The sequence below is a fragment of the Phalacrocorax carbo genome, chromosome 1 (assembly GCF_963921805.1).
Source record: "Phalacrocorax carbo chromosome 1, bPhaCar2.1, whole genome shotgun sequence".
Classification (NCBI taxonomy): Eukaryota; Metazoa; Chordata; class Aves; order Suliformes; family Phalacrocoracidae; genus Phalacrocorax; species Phalacrocorax carbo.
The window spans coordinates 66,867,470-66,889,849 of NC_087513.1; the positions used below are offsets into that span (position 1 = coordinate 66,867,470).

Here is a 22,380-nt window from a genome sequence, read left to right on the forward strand (position 1 = left end):
ATGATCATTCACAAAAAAAAAAACAAACCCAAAACCCACGTCACAAATAAACCTTGAGACTTCCTTATGAGAAATCCTCCTGCCTTCCGTGGCCAAATCAACTGGTTTTGCAGCACTGAGGAAGGAGAGGGTGTAGAATTACCAAGGATTTACAAGCAAGTAGAGATTATGTGAAGTGTTCAGACTAAGGAAAAGCAGGCTGACCTGCTCTCCTGGAAATCCCCCACGGTTAGCTCCTGACGCTGCTGGAAGCAAAAGGATCATTTCAGCAAGCGTTCTCGGTGGGCTGCGAAATCTGCGCCTAAGTTAGGATCAGACCGGAGAGGTCACTATCGGGATAAAATCACTTTGTTATAAAAACACTCATCCCCCATTATTTTAACGTTTTTTAGTATTAACCAACAACTGCCCACCATGCCTGAGCGAATGTCCATTCTCTGGGAAACTTTTTATCTTTTAAATAGTTCAAAGGAAGGCATTCATCATTCAAGCTCCGTTCGAGTGAAAAGCCTGGCAGGGTCTAAGCAGGCTTATGGTTTTATTCTAGTTATAGGCTGCAGCAGTGCTAAGTCAGAACTGCCTAAGCGTTACCTTGTATGTCACATGCTACTCCTTCTGACAGAGTTAGTTTTTAAAGGAAATCTATTTCAGCATCACCCACCACCTGTTTTGTGATGCAGCTCTTCCTATATTGTGCAAAGAGCATGAACCAAAGGCTGTGATGATGCAAATTTTTCAGTCAGTCATTCTGACGCAGGAGGAAAAATTGCATGAGCCACTGACGGTATTTTAAAGCACGCTAAAACGAACCCTACGTGGAGAAAACCAACCCCAGACCAGCAAAAGGCCTTCCCCGCGACTCCCGGAGGTCGTGACCCTCCTCCCGCGAGCGCACGGAGGTTTAGCGCCGGTGCCTCCGGTGCAAACCCAGCCGGGCTTTGCACGGAGAGGCGCCGGCCGCCGCCGTCAGCGGCTGAGGAGCGGCGTTACGCCACGCTCGGAGGAGCGGCCCCTCCGCAGCGCCGCCCCGCCCCGTCCCGTCCCGCGGGGCCGCCGCGCAGGCAGGTGCCCGGGGCGGGCCCGCGGGGGCCGGTGCTGGGGCCGAGGCCCGCCCACCGGCCGGCCGGGGGCGGGGCGGGGGAGCGGGCCGCGTGCGTGAAGTCACCTCCGCCGTCACAATGGGCAGCACCTCCCTCCTCCCAGGCTTCCCGCGCGGCCTTTCTCCCTTAAAAGGACAATGGGGCGCGCAAAGCAGAGAGGGCTCGATTGAGGAGAATGGAGCCGTGGGAACGGCGCATGCGCAGAGCGGCGGACGCCGAGGTGGGAGGAGTGAAGGGGGGTGCGGGCTCGCGCGCCCGCCCGGGCTGGCCGGCAGAGCGCGGGGAGGGCGCGCGGCGGTGGGGGGCGCGGCGCGGCGCGGCGCGGCACGTTTGTTGGCGGGCGCAGCGCAGCGGTGAGTGACTCCTTTCTCCTTCTCCTTAGGGGGGGCCGGGAGGAAAAGTGCAGCCGAGAGGGGACGGGAGGTTTAAACCGGGGCTGTTTGTTTGTTTTTGCGTTGTTGGGGTTGGTGTTTTTTCCTGCAGCAGCAGCAGCAGCAGCCGGTGGTTTCTGTTAAGTGCAGGTGAATCCCGAAGCCTGCCTTCAGTTCTGCCGCGGCGAAGAGACTTTGCCGCCTGAAACAGTTTGACACGCGTGGCTCCTGCGCGCGGCGTTTTCCCTCTTTCCTTCAGTTAGTGGAATTTGAAGGATGTGCTGGCGGGGAGAAACGCGTCCCGAGAGCTCTGACACCCCACCCCACCCCTTAAAAAAAACCTACGATTAAATCCCCAAGTCTTAAGGAGGAAGCGCAGCCGCGTTCCCGGCGGTTTGACTCCAAAAGCGGTCCCGGGCTGCGGAGCGGGTCAGGGGAACGGGGCTGCCCGGCGATGCCGCCCTGCAGGGCGCCTTCCCGGGCCGCGGCTGCCCAGCCGCGCCACGCGGGCAGGAGGCACCGCTGAGCCCCCCCCCAGCCCCCGGGGAGGGCGGCGCGGCCCCACCGGCCGAGCGTCTGTCTCCCTCCCCCCCTCCCCCCCTCCCGCGGAGCGCGTGGCGCAGGTGCGGCCACGCACCGCACACCTGTAGCGCGGGCGCCCACAGGTTGGTGCCGGTGGGGGGGGGGGGGGGGGGCTCGGTGGTGGCCGCGACCCCTCCCTCCCCGCGCCGGGGTTTCACGGGGGGAAAGCGGGGCAATCGGTTTTATTTCTGGCTATCGCTAGCATCGGTGGAGGGGGTCGGGGTCCGTGCGCGCCCTGGGAGGGGGTGGGGGGTGGGGAACGCGCGGCTGCGAGCTGCCGTGGCACGTGCTGCCGGTCGCACGGCTCTCGCGGCGTGGGGCCTCGGCGGGCGGGCGCCCCGGTGCGCGGCGTGGGGACGGTGCGGCGATGGCGCCCTGCCGCCCGCGCAGCGCAGCGCGGGTGAGGGTCGCTCCCGGCCCCGTCCGCCTCTGCCCGCGCCCGGCGCCAACAAGTTTCAGCTCCTGCCTTCCGCGGGGTTTGCGGGGCGGCGGAGCCGAGCGGGGCGGGCGGGCGGGCGGCGTGCCCCCGCCGCCGCACGTAGGCAGCGCCCGGCTGCGGGGAAAACAAAGGGCTCGCATGTGCTGCGGGCGCCGGGGGAAAGCGCTTGTCCGCACGGCGTGGGGGGGGGGCTCGGCCCCGCGGAGCGGGACGTGGGGGTAAAACTTGTCCCGCGGGGGACGGTGGTGCTTTAGCGGCCGGCTGCCGGTTTTTTGGAGGACTTTGGAGGGGTGGTGAAACTTGGGATGCACACGCGCTCCCCTTAGTACCACGCTGCGCGCACGGCGCGGGTGGGCGAGCCCCGCCGGCCGCCCCGGGACTGCCGCAGGGTCGGGGTCCCGGTGGGGTGGGGGGGACCCGTGCCGCCCCCGCCGCGGCGTGTCCGCGTTGCCGGGAGGTTTGCGACGGCCTTTTTGAAGTGCAACTGTTGCCATGTTTGAATTACGTCAGGGCCGAGCCATGAGGAACCAGCGCGTGGCGGCGGGGGGACGGGACCCGGGGGCGGCGGGAGGGTACCGCCACCCTGCCGGGGCAGGGGTCGGGGTGCCCGGCGGGGTGCTGCGGCTCGAGCCCCGCTTCCCGCCGCTCCCCCCCCCCCCCCAGTTTCCCCGGGCCGGATGGGGCGGCTGCACCGAGACCGCGTGGTGGGGCGGCGTTTGCAGCGCCGGGGGCCGCCTCGCAGCGCCCACCTCCGAGCTCGGGGCTTTCCTCCCCGGCGCGCCGCCTTCCCCTTCCTCTGCTGGTCTCATTTATTTTTAATTTCAGTCGTCTTTCGCCGAGTTGAACGCTTGGCAGCCCCGGGGTGGGGGGGGGGGGGGGCGGGCGGCGGCGGCCGTGTGCTCCCGCGGCTCCACCTGACCGGCGGGGCCGCCCGCGAAAGTAGGTCGTCCGTGGGGGGTGGGGTGGGGTGGGGTGGAGGGGGGTGTCTTTGTTCCCGGCTCTGCCGCGCCTCCGCGGCCCCCAGCCGCCGGCCGTGAGGGGCGGGAGCGGAGCGGGGCGCCGTGTCCGTGGCCGGCGCTTCACCCGCGCCACGCGGTGCTCGGCCGACAGCGGCCGCCTCCCGCTCCGCGCCTGTCCCGGGGGGCTGCGGCAGCGGCGCGGCCGGACTCTGCCTTTTCGGGCATCTTTTATCACTTCATCACTGTTACCTTTTTTTGAAACTTGCAGTTTGGGGCCAGGGAAATTCTCCTAGTCGCTCTCGCACTTCCACCAGATAAAAGTCGCCGTCTCCTCTCGTACACCCATCTCCGGATGCCTGTAGCTAAAGGGATTTAAAGGGACCTGCTAAACCTGCTGTTTACTTGGCCGTGCCTTAGCGCAGCGAGGAGGGCTGGATCCCGCCTGCCCCGGCGGCTCTCCTGGCGGGAACGGCCCCGCTTCTTCCTACAAAAAGCCTTGTCCCTACCAGTCCCGGGCAGTCCTTTGGACTAAATCATTAAATAATCATTACAATTGTTAAAAAAAACCAAAACAGTTCGGAGCTGCGCCTCAGCGCTCTAGTTCCGTAGGCAGCTGGTGCGGGATGCTGCCCCTCAACCTGCTGCTGTGCTAAAAGCACGTGTGTCTCGGCTGGGCTGAAAGCAGGGCCCCTGCCCTGTCCCCGCTCGGCTGGGGAGGGGAGAGGAGAGGGGTAGGCCCGGTGCCCTGCACTGAGCCCAGAACGTCAACAGCATCGCAGCTGTGGTGGAGACTGAGTAATGTACCTGAGCACAACCTAACTGTAACGCTGTCATCTTCATTTTGAGTTTTAATTCAGCGCTGCTGGAAGGTGGCAGGTTGACAGCCGTGGAGACATCAGTTTTTAACTACTTCACAAGGCAAACCGGGAGGGTGGCGGTCCCTTAGCGAACCCCTTTACTGCTGTGTGCTTGCTTCCAAAGGTGAGACCGTTTGTCAGCTGTGTGCAGGGTGTGTGCTGTGGAAACCCCCTTCTCCCCAGTCTGCGCACAGCCAGATTCTCTGCGTAGTTTGTGGCTTTTTTTAAATAAAGAGAAAAAGATTGCACGAACTCAGACAGTGAACTGGAGGCCTTTCTGCTGGCACCGGTGGACACTGAACTCCTTTGGCACCCAGGTGAATTCCAGGTTTCTTGGGATCTGTGGTCCGTGGTAGAGAATCAGCAACTAACAAGTCGTGGGATTTTTCAAACACACCCACAGGCATGCAGCATCCAGTTCCCACTGAAAGTAGGTGGGATTGAGTGCCAGAGCCTCTGGGAAAAATTCTTCCTTGCTTCTTTCCCAGCCCAGAGATTCTCAAAGAGGAGCTAATTGCCTACACTTGCAGTCTTTCCTTTAAAAAGAAAACATCACTGACTTATCAGTAGAAGATGATGTTAAAAGAGCTGACAGACTTGCACGGGTTAAAAATAAACATTAAAACTGTGAGCGTCTGTTGTCTTACTCATGCTGAACAGCTCTTTCTGTGTCACCAAACTCTGCTTTGCTCTGATTCTTAACGCCTGATGCTTTGTACATCTTTCACAATCAGATGAACGACATGCCACGCACAGTCCTACTTGACAACCAAATTCTCCTCCAGATTGGCACCCCTTGTAGCACTTGCTTTTTAACAGAAAGAAGCTAGTGAGCTGGGGCTTGAAAACTGAGTGGTTATGCAGAACGCATGGGCAGGACTCCATTTCATGACTCAAGCTTTTGCATTTCTGTGGAACGTGCTCAGTCCAAAGTCCAAGTAAAATGACCAGTAATGTTACTTAAGGATGTGGAAAGGTATCCTTTTTCATTAAGTCACTTCAGCTATTCACTACTACTTCTGTTCAAGTCCCCATCAGGTATGTCACCTTCTTTGTAAAACAAGCAAACAAAAAACCCCCCAAAATATTGTTCAATGTCTCATGATCTCAAGTGTCTGTGATGCTTTTTCAGTAGCAGGTGGTTGCGAGCAGCATCATCGCAGGCTGAACTCCAGCACTTGCTTGAGAACATCCCAGGCTTTCCATGTAGGGCTCCTGATCGGGCTGAGCATGGTGTTAGTTATGCAACAGGAGTTTTGGGGGGGGAGAAGTCCTCTTTCAAGATGGAATGTCTGCAGGTGGGACAGGTTTGGGATTTTTTTTTTTCCTTCCCCTATGCAAATCTTACTGATTACTGTTTTCATGCTTTGGCCTATCCCTTCTGGAGCACTAACCGCATGGCAATTTAGAGGAACACCCAAGTGGCTTAGCCTTTCACTTCTCCTGTCTAAATGGGTTAGGTGTGTATTTCCCACTGAAGTTCAGTGGTAAGTAGGCTCATTTGTGACCTGACTGCTTCTGAAAGCTTCACTTAGAACAGCTTGTGACCCAGCCAGGATGTTGTGGAGGCTCAAACATGGGAAAGAAATGTCTAGTTTGATTTTTTTTTTTTTAGATATGTGCTTGATGGCTGCTGCCAGTTGCATTTGGTGTGCTAAGATTTCACTGCAGCACTGAGCGCACAACAGTAGCTGCTGACGACTACCAGCAAAAGAGTGAGTTTTACTTGCTTTGGCAGAGGAAGGATTCCTGAAGATGTAGTTTTGACCTTTTACTAGTCTTGCTCAGCTCATCAAGTGAAAGCTCTGCAGGATGCTGTTTCATTCAGATGTGCCTGGGCTGTAGTGCCCAAATACAGCTTTCCTCCAAGTAAAGTTGTTAAGGGTAGAGAAAGGGAGGGAAGTGGAAGGAAAATCTGAGGGTATAGGGGACCAGAAGAGTGTACGGTACGCACAATTCTAAGGTTATGGTTGTTGGAAATTAGTCACTCTGTTCTGAGGTATAAGAACAGACGATGGTGAAAAAATGTTTTTACAAATACTGAAGTTACATTTTCAGATGACTCCACTTAGCTTGGTTTCTTATTTCTTTGGAACATTCTGGCTTTGGGCATGTCAAAATACGCCCTTCTGGGGTCCAATTTTATCTTCTATTCCAAAGCTGCTTTTTGCAGCATGTAAACTCAGGGGGGAGGTATGTTTACATTGAGTCTCTGATATAGATCAGCTCCTCTGTTCACGTACAATTCTCCGTCCTACAGTTGACTTTTCAGTAGAGGTATTGCAATTTATTTCAGCAGAGGGACAGGCCCAAGAATTTATTAGCGAGACAAGCAGCTCTGCTTCTGGCGCCATAGACAGCTCTGGAAGCGTTTTTCGTGTGTGTGCACGTGCCTGGGTGTATGCACTTGCAGATGTAGGAGCCAGAGCATGTATATTCTTTCTATATTAAGGCATTTGTTTCTTTTCCTTTAAAAGAGGAAAAAACAACATACCATTTTAGCTGTGTTTCTTAGTTCCAGTGAAATGCTGTAGATGTGAATATTGTGAGATTTTTTTTATGGACAGGAACCCGCTGCATCAACGTATGTAGGCTAGATCGTATTTTTCTGTAGCCTAACTTCAGGGAGGCTGTGCCAAGGCTGTTTTGTACACAGAAGGGGAAATCAGATTATTTGCAGTTCTCCTCCTCTCTGATAAAGTACTGGCAGTTTTGGGTTGTACAAAAGGTGAATGCTCTAGGGTCAGAGTGAGGAGGTGGGAAGAGAGGAAGGTATTGAGCAGCTAGACTGGCATCTCTCTGCTCTCCCATAACCCCAGGGAATGTTTCTCTTTCAGCTTTGCAAGAAGCAGGTGAGCAAGTTCCTTCCGACTGGCCTGATAATTGTGTTACAAAGGGAGACATGCCTGCCTTCTAGGAATTCCTTCCTATTATAAAAGGTTTTCATTCTTGAGTGATCAGAAAGAATGCAAAAGGAATCTGGAAAGACAAACGAAAGTGGCTCAGCTTTTCTTACTTTAAAAATCTAAGAGAGTTCAGAAGTTCTTCCCTAACTTGAAAACTTAATGAGCATCTGAAGCAATACCTCCTTTTAAATTAGCTCATCAGATTCAATTTCGTGAAGAAAACTAAGCACCAAATTCTAGTCCCGACAGGTAATGAAAGCATGAAACTGTTTTCACACGGGTATGATGCATGCTGCTTTGTAGCAGCCTTTCACAAATGTAATAAGCAGGTTGTGGGTTTTTTATTCCCCACCTACTTTGCTGTTCTCTGCTTGACTCCAAATTTTTTTTCCAATACAAGTCTCTATTTTTGGTGCTGCTTTTCCAAAAGTAAGAGGGCAGAAAGATGGAGAGAACTTGTTCCTCCAGTCTTTCCTGAGTCCATTCAAGTTGCTAAAGCAGTTGTTCAAAGCGGAACTTGGGGGAATAGCAACTTCTCCTTTTGCAGGGAGACCAGGGAGGAGGAGGAGGAGGAGGAGGACTTTTCCCCTGACTTGGAGAAATACTGCTCTCCTACTAGTGCAGGTAAATCTCTGTTTCTGCAGAATGACAAATATGCTTCAGTAGAATTTCTGATTCTTTGCTGGTGAGCTGTCCCTTTCACTTCCGTGCCACTGCTGCTTTAAAAGATGTCATAGATTTCAATAACATGCTTAAATTTAGCAAAATTATCTTTTGTGATGCTTCATAACTTCTGTGGAGCTGTGTTCCTACTCGCTATCTTTTTATCTGTCCCAAATTTTACGTGGTGTGGTACAGTAGCTGGCAGTCCAACTCCCTGGTTCTAATTTGAGATATAAATTGCAAAGCTTTCAAGTTAAACCTTTTCAAGGGCCTGGTCATATGTACTTCTAAGTACACTTAAGTCTATGGAAATGTAGTGTCAACACCAGCACTAGATGCAAAAATATGGTTTAGAATGGAAGCCAAGACGGAACTTTAAGTTTAGCAGTGCTGATAAGTACTTCTAGACTCAAAATGCCTCTACATTACCTGTTAAGCTCTCCAGCTGACAGAATATTTAGTGTGTAATGGTCAAATGGCAACTGTTTAGGATTAAATGTGTAACTGGACTGACGCCTTCCATTTATAACTGCACTTCGATGCAGTTGTCAGAGAAATCTGTTTTACTTGTGGTTTTGCTACTAGCTCTTCCCCATTCAGGCATGATATATGGTAATACCGTTGCTGACCATTCATCAAGTGGGAAACAGATGGCACTAGTTTCCCTTCTATTGAAAAGATTGTGTTGAAAGGCTGCTTCTGTGAGAATGGCAGTAATGATGCAAAACAAAATATTTTCAGAATATACATGTTCTGGTGCCAGCCTTTGCCAGAACATTAATTGTAAAACATGCATCTTGTTCTCCTGTGGTGTAAATACCAGCTGGTGACAGAGATCATCTCATCAGTGTCTGGATTTCTGGGAGAAACTGGCTTAGAAACTGAATCAAATTGTTGAGATCAGTTCTGTGCCTTGCCCTGTAACAGTCAAGATGTTCTTGCTGCTTAAGTTTTGTGCCTGCAGTTAGTCTTTGACTTTCTAAAGAAAAGCACCAGACCACAAACTTAATGTTGGGGAAGTCAAGCAAAATCTGAAATAGCTGTTTGGTAGTTGGAAATTCCCAGGTGAACGTGCTGTTGGATCTCCAGAGACTTGTTAAACACAGTGTCCTCAAGAGACTGCCTCTTGAAAGAGCACATGGGATGGTAAGAAACAAAATACATGCTCCTGAGTGTTTGCCTGGACACTCTGTTGTTTATTTGTCTTGACAGTCATGGGATACTAACCTGCTTTGGCTGTACATTCAAGTTCACTTGCTACCTGTCCCTAAAAACATACCTAAGCAGAGAGTAGTTCTGAGTCTAACTATCCGTCAAAAAACCCATTCAGCAGGTCACTAGTGGGATACCTTATTTTACTTCATACAGCTGTTCCCGGCCTTCAGGCCAATGCTGTGCTAATAGAGGGGGCAATGAGCCTGCTAAGAAGCCTGGCAGCATTTGGGGTGACTTTGCTGGGTGTTTGCACAAATCATCTTTGCGAGAACCCAGCCCTAGGTGAGCGCCTTGTGCTGTAAATGTACATGAAGAAGGAAGAAATACGGCACTGTGGCAAACAGCATGAGTTGGGACAGGAGGGAAGGAAAGACCTATCCCCTCGATCTCTAAGTCTCTTGCCGTCAACAGGCTCTGCAAGGGGTTTGTTAAAGACAAGCTGTTTGGAGAGTTGATTTATGTATTTCTACATGTTTGTGTAGTAGTAATTGCCACAGGCACAACCTCAGTGGGCACCAAGTGGTCTTGTATTAAATATGCTAGACTGAAATGTAAACGTGCACCTTCAGCTGGATATGGGCTCCCTAATGGATTTAGTGTAAGAGTGTTAACCAACAATATTAGATAGAATCTTAGCTCTTCTGTTGTTCTCAGGAGCCTGGGAACCTTTCGTGGAACCGTGTGTGTTTATTTTTCATAGCCACCATGCTCCGATCTTCCCCTCTGAGGTGGGGGGTTGTATTTTTACATCTGTGTGGAGGACTGTGACTAGGCCTGGGTGCCTCACTAGCTTTTGCTCTGGTCCTGCGCAAATGCACAGGATCTTTTTGCTTCACATGCAATTTCTGTCATCGGTACGGTAAGCACAATGCTAGGTATGGCCATTTTGTGAACACCTATTTTTGACCTCGCCTGCAGTTGCTGTTCAAATTATTTTATTGCTGTAATGATGTGGCAAGTCTTGGTGCTGTAGATTGAAGATTTCAGGTTAATTTTCTAGCTCCCCCTGGAGGGTATTAGAATTATCATCCCTTACCTTCCTGCAGGTGGAAGATTTGGGGACAGATCCCGATGCCACGTACATTCACCAGTAACCCAAGCTGGGTTGCTGGGACTTGGCAGTCCCTGGGACTGCAAAGTGACCAGGAGTTCCCTCTCACCAGACTTGCCCATAAGTGATGGAGATTCTGCTCTCCCAAAAGTTCTGACTGCTGTGTCTTTCAGTAGTATTGGGGGGGGGAGGTAGTTTTCTGTTAGCTTCTACAAGAATATAATGACTTGGCCTTTTGTTAAGGGAAGAGGGGAGAAATCTTGTTATTTGCATGGCTCCATCTGATTTAATTTTGTAAAAGCAGAAGTTCTCACCAGTGGGTACCTCTTCTCGTGGAGCTTCCTGCTCTTCCCTTCTCTGAGCAATTTGTGTGTGATAAGCAGCAGCAGAGGTGGCTGCTCGCTCCCTGCAGCAGGTGGTTGAGGCAAATCTTGCACCATAGTCTGTTCAAAGCAGAACCTCTTGGAATGGTCCCCACCTGTATAAGACAGATGCTGTGTGGCCTGTGAGGACTTGCTGTGTGTCCAGGCCCAGCGCCAGGAAAGCATGGGCTTTGCTTAGTTGTTGGTTTGGTTGGTTTTTTTTGAAGTGCTGTGGGAGCTCTGTTTGCTCTGACAGCCTCTCATGCCATGTCAGACAGTGCCTAACAGGAGTCTGCCCTGGGGGGTAACTGGTGCCTGGGGAGAATTGGTGGAGGGGACATCATATGTTGAAGGGGTCTTTGTTGTGGCGACTAAATGTTGCTGTAAATCCACTTGCAACTAACTTTAAAAGTTTCTACCTGGAAAACACCTCCACTGTACATTACCTGCTGCGACAGCAAATCCCAGCCCAGGTGTACTGAAAAGGATAGGCAGACCTCTAAGAGCAGCATGGCTTTTGGCTTTTTGAGCTGGTGCTGAGTTTGCAGAGCCGGTGGTTAAGAAGAAACAATTTCCCTGTAAATGGAGTACCTTTTGCTCCGGCGTCATTGGAGGTGGCTGGGATGTGTGGTAGGCGCATGCTGAAACGTGCCCCAGGGTCCTGCTCCCCGGCCTTTCTCTAGCTGGGTTTCCTTCCCATGGAAAGCAGGGTGAGGAAGGCAGGCGGGTGAGAACTGAGCCTGTGCTGACACGGAGCTGACATGGAGCTGGGATGCTCACACAGGCCTGAGAGTCAAGAAGTGCCCCTGGGTCCTGCAGCGCAGACAGGGCCATCGAGGGCTGGGTGGGACTCCACCCTGCTTTCTTTAGAGCGGCTTTTCAGGTATGTCTGCCCTACAGCCTAGAGGTATGACTGTAGCTCATTTAAAATGACTCCTACTCACTTTCAACAAAGTTTGGCAGGGATGTTTCCAGCAAACACTGATGATGATGACAAGGTAATTCCAGTGACCCAGGGTTCAGCTGCCAACTACTTATCCAGGGGCTCGGGCAGGTTGACGCAGCCTGTCCTGCAGCCTGTTTTGCCACATACATAGGGCTTTCATTAGCCAAGTCAGCTGTGTTCACAGCTCTGGGTTGTGCTCTTGTAGATGTGCCCTTAGAGTAGAACTGTGCAGTAAATGAGCTTGTCATGAGTCCTGCTGGGTATTGCTTAATATTCCAGCTGTTGTTTTCTTTTTTTTTTTTTTTTGTTTGGAAGAAAGTGTTTTTTCTAGGTGCATCTGCTCTTCTGGGGCAACACAGGATAGGGAGTGGCCTAATCTAGCAGTTTCCCATCCTGAATTACAATTTACTTCTGGTTTGCCCAGTGAATTGCCCTGATTTTTCTTTCAGTATCTAACAGTGGTAAGTAACACCAGTTCCTGTTTGTTTTCACAGGCTACAGCTAGGAGGAAAAGATGTTTGGCTTTCACAAACCGAAGATGTATCGGAGTATAGAGGGCTGCTGTATTTGCAGAGCTAAGTCTTCCAGTTCTCGTTTCACTGACAGCAAACGTTACGAAAAGGATTTCCAGAATTGTTTTGGGTAAGATTCTTTAGTCAACATTGTGGTCAGTCATGGTGGTGATCCTGGGGCTGTGAACCTGATGTGCTGTCCCTCTTGCTCTGAGAGACTGAAAGATTAGGCTAGCACAGGTGGGTGGCTGGGGGAAGGCTGTCTTCAGTTTCCTCACAACATTCCTGGCCAGGCCAGGAAGGATTGGGTCTTCGGCTGCTGTGTACGGTACCATTTCTTTGTCAGTCTGCTGTTGCTGCCAATGGAGAGCTGCTATAGTTCATAGCAGTGAAGGGTCAGGCTCGTGCCTCTCCCACCTCACAGCACGTGCAGGGATTTAGACCCTTCTCAGACTGTGCGTTTTGCACTTGCTCTTTAGATGTGTAAACTCCCACACAAGATAGTAAATAGCACGGGTCCATGGAGGTTTTCTGTGGCTCCAAAGATTCAAGAATGTTAAGCAGAACTTGATGGGTAAATATTTAGCAGTTCCAGCAGGGTTTATGCGCAGTACCTTGTTTCAGGTAGTGGTGCCTTTGTTCAAATAGGGCATATCAAGATGTTATTAAAACTTCTCATTGGAAAATGAGCATCAAGTAATTCTCTTTCCAATGAGGTAATGTTGCACGTAATGTTACTTGAAAGCATTGGTAAGCAAAATTATAAACTGATTTCTTGTACCAGCTGCTGGGACCTTTAACTTTTTTGAAATAATTCCAAAGAACTTTGAAATTCTGTTTCCGTTTGTGCCCCTGAATTGGCAGCAAAACAAATTCTTTTGTGATAGCTTGAAATTATTTTTAATTTGTTTATTTTTAATTTTTTTTTTCTGAGGCAATAAGAATTGCTCCTGTTCATGCTTTAGGTTTCCATGAAATTTTTTTCCCTTGGAAAAAAGTGTGTTGTCAGTAGATATTATTTTGCTTTTTCTTTCTGGTCTTGTTGGATTACCTCTCATCAAAACCTTAGGTCCAAGTGGAAATTCCATGCATCATACTAAAAGCTATAGATACATATCAGTATTGCTGCTCTCGTCTCAAGTGCTTAACTTCATATGTGTAAATCTTTGCAATCTTCAGAAATATTTCCCTCTCCTTCCCTTTTTTTAGAAACACTCCTATCAAGTGTTGAAAGGAGAAAACCGAAACTTTATACTGCTTTGTATTTACCACAGATTTTTGTACATAAATATGGTGCTGACCATTTTCCATGTCATATTTCTTGGCTACTGTCCTTGGCAGTGGGAAGACTCTGTGAAGGTCCATCATGTTTGTGGGTTGTTGTTGGGTTTCTTTTGGTTTTTTGGTTGGGTTTTTTTTTAACTGCCATAAAGCAGCTTACATTATATCGGGGCCTTTGGTCTTGTGCTATCTGAAATATGTTTGCCAAGGTAAAAATGCAGTCTTAACACTAAGCAAATAATGGCTTATCTGAGCCTCCCCCATTCATCTACAAATGCTTCAAAGTCTTTCCATTTAAAAAGCTGAAAAATTATACAGTGTATCCCCTTCATATTTCTTGTAGCATGGATTAGCAGTAGAGATGATTTCTGAAGAAAGCTCGTTAAAGGGAATTGAATATTGCTGTCATTCCAGTGAATGCTGTTTCTGAAACCTTATTCTGTGCGTATGCAGGAGTGTGTTAGGTGGTATTTGTTACTCAACCTTGGAGCTCTGTGAGAAAGTTAAGAGCTGAGTAAGCTTTTGTTGGATCTCCGAGTTCTGTTCCCAAATATACATTCAAGGAGTATGATTATTCCTCCTCCCTCCCTCTGAAATCAAACCAGTCAGCCTGCTAGAACTGTGTGTTGTTGGGGTTTTTGGTGGTTTTGTTTGGTGGGGGTTTTGTTTAGTTTTGTTTGTTGCTTTTAAAAAAAAAAACCAACCACAAAACAAAACAAAAAAAACCAAACCAACTGAAGGTGATGGGACTGTTTTTAGTGCCTCTGGAGGCAGGTTACAACACCTTTTATTTCTATATGGAAGAGTGTTTTCTGAAAGTAAGACCTGGTCTTTAAATGGCAATGTTTGAGCGCCCTGGATGAATTGTAATGCCTCAAAAACAGAACTTGAGAACCATTATTTTCCATCAATTTTCATGCTTCTTGCTGTTATCAAGTGCAGGGGGGTGCTTTTATTAACTGTTGTTAACTGTTAATAAAAACTGTTGCTTTTTTTTTTTTTACTAGGCTCCATGAGGCCCGCTCAGGAGATATTTGCAATGCCTGTGTCCTTTTGGTGAAAAGATGGAAAAAATTGCCAGCAGGATCCAAAAAAAACTGGAATCACGTTAGTTATTTATTTTTCCTCTACCCTAAAACTAACTTGCTTTAGTCCATCCTGCTAGAGAGGGGAGGTGCTGGCAAGGATTTGGGATTTGCTATTTCCCCCTCACTCTCCCTTCCCACCCTCGGCACCTCTAAATCCTTCCTGGAGTGTTTCCTGTTACATGGTTCTTACCTGTCTTCATTTGGCTTACGTGCAAATGGTGATTATACAAGCCCGGGATGGAGTCACAGACTAACTTACCTTGTAATTCCTTGTTTTCACAAGCTTATAACTTTGTCCAAAAGTCTCTTATGACACTGAAAACATTTCAAACTTGGCCTCTACCCAAAATTGGTTGCCTTTTTTTTTTTTGATAGTTTGAACAAGCAAGGCGACTTGCTTAAGCAACACATAAATCAATGTCATTTAGTCAGATAATTACAGTGGCGAACATCTTGCAGCTATTCCCACTCATGTATTCTGTTTTGATACATCTAATTCAGTTTTAGGCTTAGGGGTGGGAGGATGATCAGGATTCTTTGTGTATGTTATAATCTTTATTCAGGAAGCCTTGATGGTAATGGGAGCCAGAACTATGGTTATTACTACCACTAACTTTATTCAAAAGCTAAATTGATGATTTTTAAGAAAAAAAAATCCCAGGCAAATTCTTGCCAGACACTCTTCCCTGAACTTGTATTGGTTTAAACAACGGTCATTGACTAAACTGAATTTGTCAAAAATAGGAAGAATGCAAAAGTTGAACTGAATGTGCTTTTTAAACTAATTGCTGCATTTTCCTGCAGACTCAGCCTCTTACAAACCAGATTTAAATGAAACATAAGAGTGCCTGTGCACAGAGCTGCCCTGGTTTAACTAAATTGGTTTTGAACACTTTTAGCTAAGTCAGTACCGGTACCATGACTAGGGCAGTATCTGGGCATGATGCAGAAGTATTATGCATGTATTTTCTGTGTTCTAGGTGGTAGATGCCAGGGCTGGACCCAGTCTTAAAACAACATTGAAACCAAAGAAAATGAAAACCCTTTCTGGAAGCAGAATAAAGAGCAATCAAATCAGCAAACTGCAAAAGGAATTCAAGCGGCACAGTAAGTGGATCCAAAGAGATTTGGGATATAAACTTTGGCCTTCCCTAACATAGCTTACTGTTAACTGGCCAAGCTGAATCACCATGTAGATTCAATTGTAAGTTCACACATTTGGGTACTCCCTGTTTTCATAGCCCCTCATCCTCCATGGGCTTGGGGAGGGGGTGGAATAAAGAGAAAGAGCTGTTTGCTGAGCGGGGTGTGAGACAGGTGGGAAAGCAGCGAGAGGGAGCAGGAGAGCCTGGCTTGAAAGTGTAGGCAGTTGTAGCTTATGTCCCATGCTTAAATGATATGTCTCTAAGAAGAACTTCTTGGGCAAGACCCTCATTGAAACGGAAGTTGGAAGAGGTTTCCCCCTGCTCTCAGTAATGTACTATGGCCACTTTCAGTGCTTTCTTCCCCTGGAGCATTGTTCTGTTGCTATCACTATCAGTCTTTTTCTTCCATGCATGTTTTTCAGCCCAGGCTTTCTCTTTAGCCTAGGGTTCCCCCCCGCCTCCCTTTACAGAGGAAACATGCTAGGAATTTATAGTTTCCTTACACCTTCCTCTGTGGGTCTTGGCAACTTCTTTCCACTAACGCTCAGGCTCTTCATAGCTTTCCAACAAAGCCATCTGCCAGTTATGCTATAAATATATGTTGGTACTTTAGGTTTTTCATCTAAAGCAAACCTTCCAGCTTCTTAACGGTTGCTGACTTGGTCTTCTCACTTTCAATTATCCTACCTGGCCTGAAGGAAAAGTTCTCCAATGAACCGGTAAAGGCCCTGACCCAAACAACTTGTATGTCCTCATTTAGTGTGCTGTAATTAATCTAATGGTGTTACTGTAGGTGCTAGAGATGATAACTAAAAGGCTAGTATATCCTGTTAAGGTGTGCATCTGCACAGAGTCAATAGTTCGTAGTCTCAATCCAGCAAAAGCTCAATACTACCTAACCCATTGCACTAGTGAGAAAAGCTTTGCAAGACTTTAACTGAATGGGTAAGAAAGAAGACTTACAGTGTGAGAGGAAGTACTAAGCCTGAAGGGCAGATCCCCTTCATCTCCAAGGATCTTCCAGTGATTCCAGAGTGGGACTACAATCTTGTCCAAAGCATGGCATGCACAGGCTATGTTTGAGAGCCAGGAACAGAAGCCTGATCCTGAACCTCCTTCCAGTCCCCCATGTACAAGAACCCCTTCTAGTTCCAAGGTCTGTCTCCCAAATGCTGGCAGATAGTCTCTCTATTGAAATTGGCAGGGGCAAGTGGAAAATGGGTTGTCGTTGTGAAGTTTTTCTTGTTAATTAAAAAAAAGTCTGTCTCTCTGTTCCCAATCCACATGTGACCTTTTACAAGTCAGGAAGAGTATAAGTTGTCAGATGCACGTCCTGATTCTTGCATTTATTTTTTCCCCTACAGATTCCGATGCCCACAGCACCACTTCGAGTGCCTCCCCAGCTCAGTCGCCCTGTTACAGTAACCAATCTGACGATGGCTCTGACACAGAGATGAGCGCTGGGTCCAGCAGAACGCCAGTTTTCTCCTTTTTAGATCTCACATATTGGAAAAGGTAAAAAGCAACAGAACGTGTGTTCTGTGCAGATAGCAATTCACTTCACGCACACAGTGCTTGATTCTGCTTCTTCAGGAATTTGCTGCCGCTGAACTTAATTTGTTTAAGGATATAATTTAACTCACAAAGCATTATACAATATCTGTCTGTCTTTGGAAAGAAGTGCCATGAGTTTGAGACGTTCTCCCCTATCTCTCTCCAGTTCCCTAAATACTAATAGAGTTGCTGGAAAATATTTTCCAGTTTTGGGGAGTAACAGATAATACTCTCATTACCTTGTCTTAAAGCTGTGCTCCATAGATGTGATGTGTTTCCCAGCACAACAGTGCTCTCAGCTTGCCAGCAAAACACAGCATTTAATTTGTTTGACCTGTGATGGTAGTCATTTTTTAAAAAAAAATCTGGAGCAGAAGGAAACTCACAGATTTTCTGGGAGCTGATGAACTTTTTATCTTTTATTGCCTGTTGTGACACAGTAATCCCTTGTTTAGCTAATTGCTCTGTTGAAATTGTTGTGACTTTGCTGCCTCCTCTCAAATACTGTTTGCAAGTGCATTGTAGTCAAGGTTAGTTCAGCCCAGATGATTGTGTATCTGAAACTTCTCTGGGGAGCAAAATGGGAGACTTAGTTATGTATAGACCTGGGTGTGTTTGGGTATTTTTTTTTTTTTCTTCCTTTTCTCAAAGTGGTGTTGTGGATTTAGACAGAGACTTGTTTTTTCTTCCTGAGCAGCCTTTTCCCTCCTATCCTCTGAGCTGGAGACTCAGAAAAGTAGTGTTTTGGTCAAACTGATTTATGGCATTTCTGTAAATTCTGTATATTCTAAACACACAAACTATCTTGTCTCTCTCCCTGCTGTTTCTTCCAGGCAAAAGGTCTGCTGTGGAATTATTTACAAAGGGCGTTTTGGTGAAGTCCTCATAGACACTCATCTCTTCAAACCTTGCTGTAGCAATAAAAAGTCTGCCACTGAAAAGCCAGAACAAGAAGGACCACAATCTCCAGCAATCTCCACCCAAGAGGAGTGGTGACTTCCTTGGATAGCTGCAGAAGGTTATACAGATCCTCCTATTCTCTGGAAAAATACTAGAAAAGTGACTGTTCACTTTGGACACCTGCTATGCTGCCAAAAGACTATTCCCTAGAACTGTTTTGGGTTCTACTGCTACAATTCCACAAACTCTGAAGCCAGTTTGTATCCTTTCAGAAAGACTGTACATAATATTTAAGATGCTATGGAACACTTGGCGAAGCTGAATGCTGCTGCAAGGTTGTCTAATCTTCTCCCCTTCTCCCCCTGCCACTCGCTTCACAAGTGAATGAGGTGGGGTTTTGTATATTAAAGTATATGTAGTTCATCTTTCTGTATTGAAAGAAGCAGTGGTGTAAGGCATTTGTTTTTTTTTTAAGTTGATTGGTAACCTCCCTTAAATCCCCAAGAAAATATCTCATTCTTAGACATGTATGAGTCAATAAGATAAACTAATACATAGAAATGTTATAAGTCACCTCTCTAGTTATATAAATATATATTTTTTAAAGGTGTGGAGATCTCACCCTATACTACTGACGTAACAAATATTTTGCCCCTCCTATGTGACACAGACTGGTAAACTGCAGACATCTCTACTACAAGTGGTAGTTATCAGAGAAGGCCCCCAACATGAAATGCTCTTCAGAAGGGTTGGGAGAGCTGCCCTCCTTGGCTAAGGAGGAAGATTTACTGAAGAATTGAACACAAATGGGAGGCTACTTTTTTTTTTTAATGCAGCAGCAGACACCCCGGGCTTCATGTAGTAACTGACTGGTGATTAGAGATGGACCAAGAAAACATCGATGATGGCCAAAACTGAGTAGCTGCTATCTGTTGGCCAAGTGCAGCTGACATGTGACCACAGACCAGACTTCCTGCTTGTTTTGGACCTGAGGTAGAACCAAACCCCTTGCTAAGCAAATCAGGCTCTGGTCCAGGGACAAAATCTGATTGCAGCCTGGGGTCTGGATTCACGATTGCTGTTTTGGAACCCTTTCCCTGCAGTGCTTCTCTGTGTTTGGGTTTTGGTTTTTTGTTTGTTTGTTTAAACAACCACCAGATCAATGCTTTTTGTGAATACTGAATATAAAAAGTTCTGTTAAGAAGGGTGCTGTACTGAATCAAGGCAGCTCTGTTTGCATACACGGTCAAAAGGTAGTATTTCTTACATGGATTCCCAGACAAACTTGTGTGCAAACAATTGTGACGCTCTTTCAAACTCCTCTTTGACTGTAGGGTGGAAGCAGCTTCCCAGAAGAGTGTGCTGCAGTTCTAGCTCCCACTTGCTTCATGTTCCTTTTATGAAGGTTTAACTTGTATAAGTTGGGAATTCTGCTTTTTTTTTGTTTCTGTTTCCAAGGGGGAGGGGGGACTTTTCTTACTATTACTCTTGGTATATTCTGCAGTGCATTGCTAGAAGCTTTCCTTCTTGTGAGAGTCATCAGCATAATACTGTGGTGGGTAGGGCTTAGGACTGGTTTTCCATATAATCTCACTTCCTGAAATGGGAATGCTTAGCAAATGAAAATATAGGTAGGGAAAGATATGCAGGTTTTAAGAGGAGCCTCTACCCTCAAAGCTTTTTTCTTTCTTTTTTTCCCCTCCTTCCGTTGGGTAAGCGAACGTCTGGAGAGAACATCAGGGGAAACAGGGCTTTGACTTATCACAGCCTTACAGCTTAGAGCTTTCATTGGTCTTAGTTTGCTTTTCCTAGACTCCCTGAGATTCTAAAGGGAGGACAAAGCTGCCTGCCTTGCTTTCATCTGCAACCAAATAGAACCATAGAATCATTTTGGTTGGAAGACCTTTAAGATCATTGAGTTCCAACCATAGATATAAGGACACTTGCTTGTATAACGGCATAACTAGGTTGGTCATGTCTAACAAGGGCTTGAGCAAGAGTCCTAGCTGTTCTTGCAGACACCTGCTTTCATCTGAATTTGTATTTTCAGCATCAGTAATTCTGTACACCTAAGGCTGCAGTATTGGTGGTAGGATGTGCTCTGATATGGATCATCTCTTCTGTATTTATTTATTTATTGCTAGATTTCAACTGCCAACTGCTTCCCCTACTCCCTCCCACCTCTTCCATTCCCAGTAGTAATGCAAAATGAACTGTATGTAGTCATGCACTTTGTATTAATGTATTAGAAATCTATTGAACCTGTTTTGTACTTTTATACTGTTCAGACACTTGTAATCCAAACTTTTTTTACTAGAATAATGAATAAATTTAGACTTATTTAGAAAATAAACAACTTTTCCACTGTTTACTTCAGCTTTGTTCTGTTAATTAGCCTTAGTGTTGGAACCAGCCCAGGCAACCCGTGTTTCGATTTGAAAAATACTTCAAGACTTTTTCAGGGGCGTGTGGTTGTGTGTGAGATAATTCTCTTCCTATTTAATTTGGAAAGAAGAGCAGAGCAAGGGAAGGAGATGCTGTTTATTATGATAGACATCTGTTGTAGGGCAGAATCACAGAGCTTTCCCTTGGCACTGCCTGTATGTCAGGCATTCCTTTACTGGCAATGGGTGGTGCTGACATTTGGGGTTCCCCAGGGGCTTGCTCTCTGCCCAGCTCACTGGAATTCAGCAAAGGCCAGCTGAAGCAAGCGTTAAAGCGTTGAGCTGACAGCATGTGGAAACATCCCATTCTGGACCCATCAGAGTCGGCGGAAGAGACTAGTGCTCCTCTACTGAAGTTGGAGCCCAGAGCGCTTCTTCCCATGACAGGCGTAGTCAGCTGGATAAGCTCCTGCAGACTGGTCGGAGTAAGGTCTCCAGCAGAAGATGGCAGTGGGTAACTGAGTTCAGAAGAGGAGGCTATTCACTGATAATGGGGAAAACATGCAATCTTAAGCATGATGGCTTGGTGCAAGAGACTACTTTGGGCTTCAGTGGAGACACTGATGTATTCCTGCTGATATGCTGGCTGGTTTCTTATGAATTGAGCACAACAATATCCAAAGATTAATCTAGAAAGAATTTCACTGAAAGCTTTGCATAAACTGCAAGACTGTGATTTTGGTACAATAGCATCTATTCTAGATGTATTTACATTATCTGCTGTAGATGCCTAAACATACCTTGGGCATGATTTGATTCACCTAAAATGAAAAGGTCTATGTAAAGTCACTTAAGAGAAGCAGATGCACCAAAAGGTAGTTTAAAGCAGGTAAACTTAGTATGTGTCCCACTTTTTGCAACTTCCACCCTTTTTCAAATAATGAATGCCTTTTCCTTCTCTCTTTTACACTGTTGCTGCGTGCCAGTGACTACAGGTACTGCCTGGGTAACCTCTGGGGGCCAAGAACATCAATGTTGATGGACAAGAGGCCTTATTTTTATTTTTCTTTTGTGGGGCAGATAACCTGATGGAGGGCCACAGCTGTGGCAGAAGCTCCTATAGGAACACTGGGGAGGCAGGACTTGCCATCTTCAGAGCAACATGGAATGAAATCAAGAGGCAAAATCCTGGGTAAACCCCTCCTGTGCTTCACCTGAACCAGCTGTCGCAATGACAAGTGTGGCGGCTGCTAAATACCTTCCAGTGCAAGCATTATAAAGATGCTTTACAGAAGATTGTATTATACTCAGAAGATGAGAAAAACAAGATGTGACAAGAAGGTATTTTGCTGGAGGTCACCAAGGACAGGGAGCAGATCCATGATTTCCAAAGCCTGAGCTGAGTGCCCAGTGCTGCTGCTGAAGCATGGAATGGCAGGTTCTGTTTGCTTTTGTATGGTGTCGCATGAGGAGTAATTTTATTCTGATTTGTACAATGGGGAAATTTCTTCCTCTGTGACTTCTACAAGGCTGAGCCTATAACCTGCTTTCTGAGCAGATGGCCGTGTGCCACCCAGCCCTAGTGACTAACAGTTACAACTCTTGTGAAATTGTATAAAAATTTTGTTTCAATATGATGTGTAAGAAAAAGGGAAACTCCTCCTAAATGGTTCTTGTAGCCCATAATGTCATTTTTAGGTTGTCCAGATGAGGAGTAGGAGCAGTCTGCCATGTATTCTGCAGACCTGGTTGGTCCTGTGATTGCCAACATCAGAGACGAAGCTCCCTTTTGGCTCTTGTTTTCTGTTTCCTTCCCGTGGGAATGTGGCCACAAGGGGGAAAGGGAGTGCATGTCCAGGTCCCCTTTTTCAGACACTGGAAGTGGCACCAGGGAAATGCTGCTGGCTTCCTCCATGTAAGCAGTCTACAATAAACAAACACAAAACCTGTGCTCCCTTGCAGGATAATTATACATAGGGTTTGTAAGCTGTTGAGGTACCTGTTTGGTCGTGATGGGCATCAGGTAGCAAATCCTGCCTTTTCAGCAAGCCCCATTTTGCTGTTT

At 47.2% G+C, this 22,380-nt stretch overlaps 2 protein-coding genes across 6 annotated transcripts; one reads left to right on the forward strand and one right to left on the reverse strand.

The window, feature by feature from the left end:
- The first annotated feature begins 1,187 nt into the window (after positions 1 to 1,187).
- SINHCAF (SIN3-HDAC complex associated factor) lies at positions 1,188 to 20,307 on the forward strand. 5 transcript variants are annotated; one of them, XM_064457952.1, is made up of 8 exons: positions 1,394 to 1,453; positions 5,924 to 6,023; positions 7,762 to 7,838; positions 11,946 to 12,093; positions 14,252 to 14,351; positions 15,313 to 15,439; positions 16,842 to 16,992; positions 17,865 to 20,307. In XM_064457952.1, exons 4-8 carry the CDS (start codon positions 11,966 to 11,968, stop codon positions 18,025 to 18,027), a joined length of 669 nt encoding a protein of 222 aa, XP_064314022.1. In that variant the 5' UTR covers positions 1,394 to 1,453; positions 5,924 to 6,023; positions 7,762 to 7,838; positions 11,946 to 11,965; the 3' UTR covers positions 18,028 to 20,307. The 5 variants fall into 5 exon arrangements, with proteins under 5 accessions (XP_064314041.1, XP_064314012.1, XP_064314031.1 ...); XM_064457961.1 differs by lacking the exon at positions 5,924 to 6,023 and having other exon boundaries at positions 1,387 to 1,453; XM_064457980.1 differs by lacking the exon at positions 7,762 to 7,838 and having other exon boundaries at positions 1,393 to 1,453.
- LOC135315143 (proline-rich protein 2-like) lies at positions 2,252 to 2,986 on the reverse strand. Its single transcript, XM_064461771.1, has one exon. The coding sequence runs from the start codon at positions 2,984 to 2,986 to the stop codon at positions 2,252 to 2,254; it is 735 nt and encodes a 244-aa protein (XP_064317841.1).
- Positions 20,308 to 22,380: the final 2,073 nt, after the last annotated feature.

Coding starts and splice junctions, on each gene's coding strand:
- LOC135315143 (XM_064461771.1), bottom strand. CDS start 2,986: ATGGCAACAGTTGCACTTCAAAAAGGCCGTCGCAAACCTCCCGGCAAC.
- SINHCAF (XM_064457971.1), top strand. CDS start 11,966: ATGTTTGGCTTTCACAAACCGAAGATGTATCGGAGTATAGAGGGCTGC. Junction 14,352..15,312: donor CCAAAAAAAACTGGAATCAC/GTTAGTTATTTA, acceptor TCTGTGTTCTAG/GTGGTAGATGCCAGGGCTGG. Junction 16,993..17,864: donor GATCTCACATATTGGAAAAG/GTAAAAAGCAAC, acceptor TGTTTCTTCCAG/GCAAAAGGTCTGCTGTGGAA.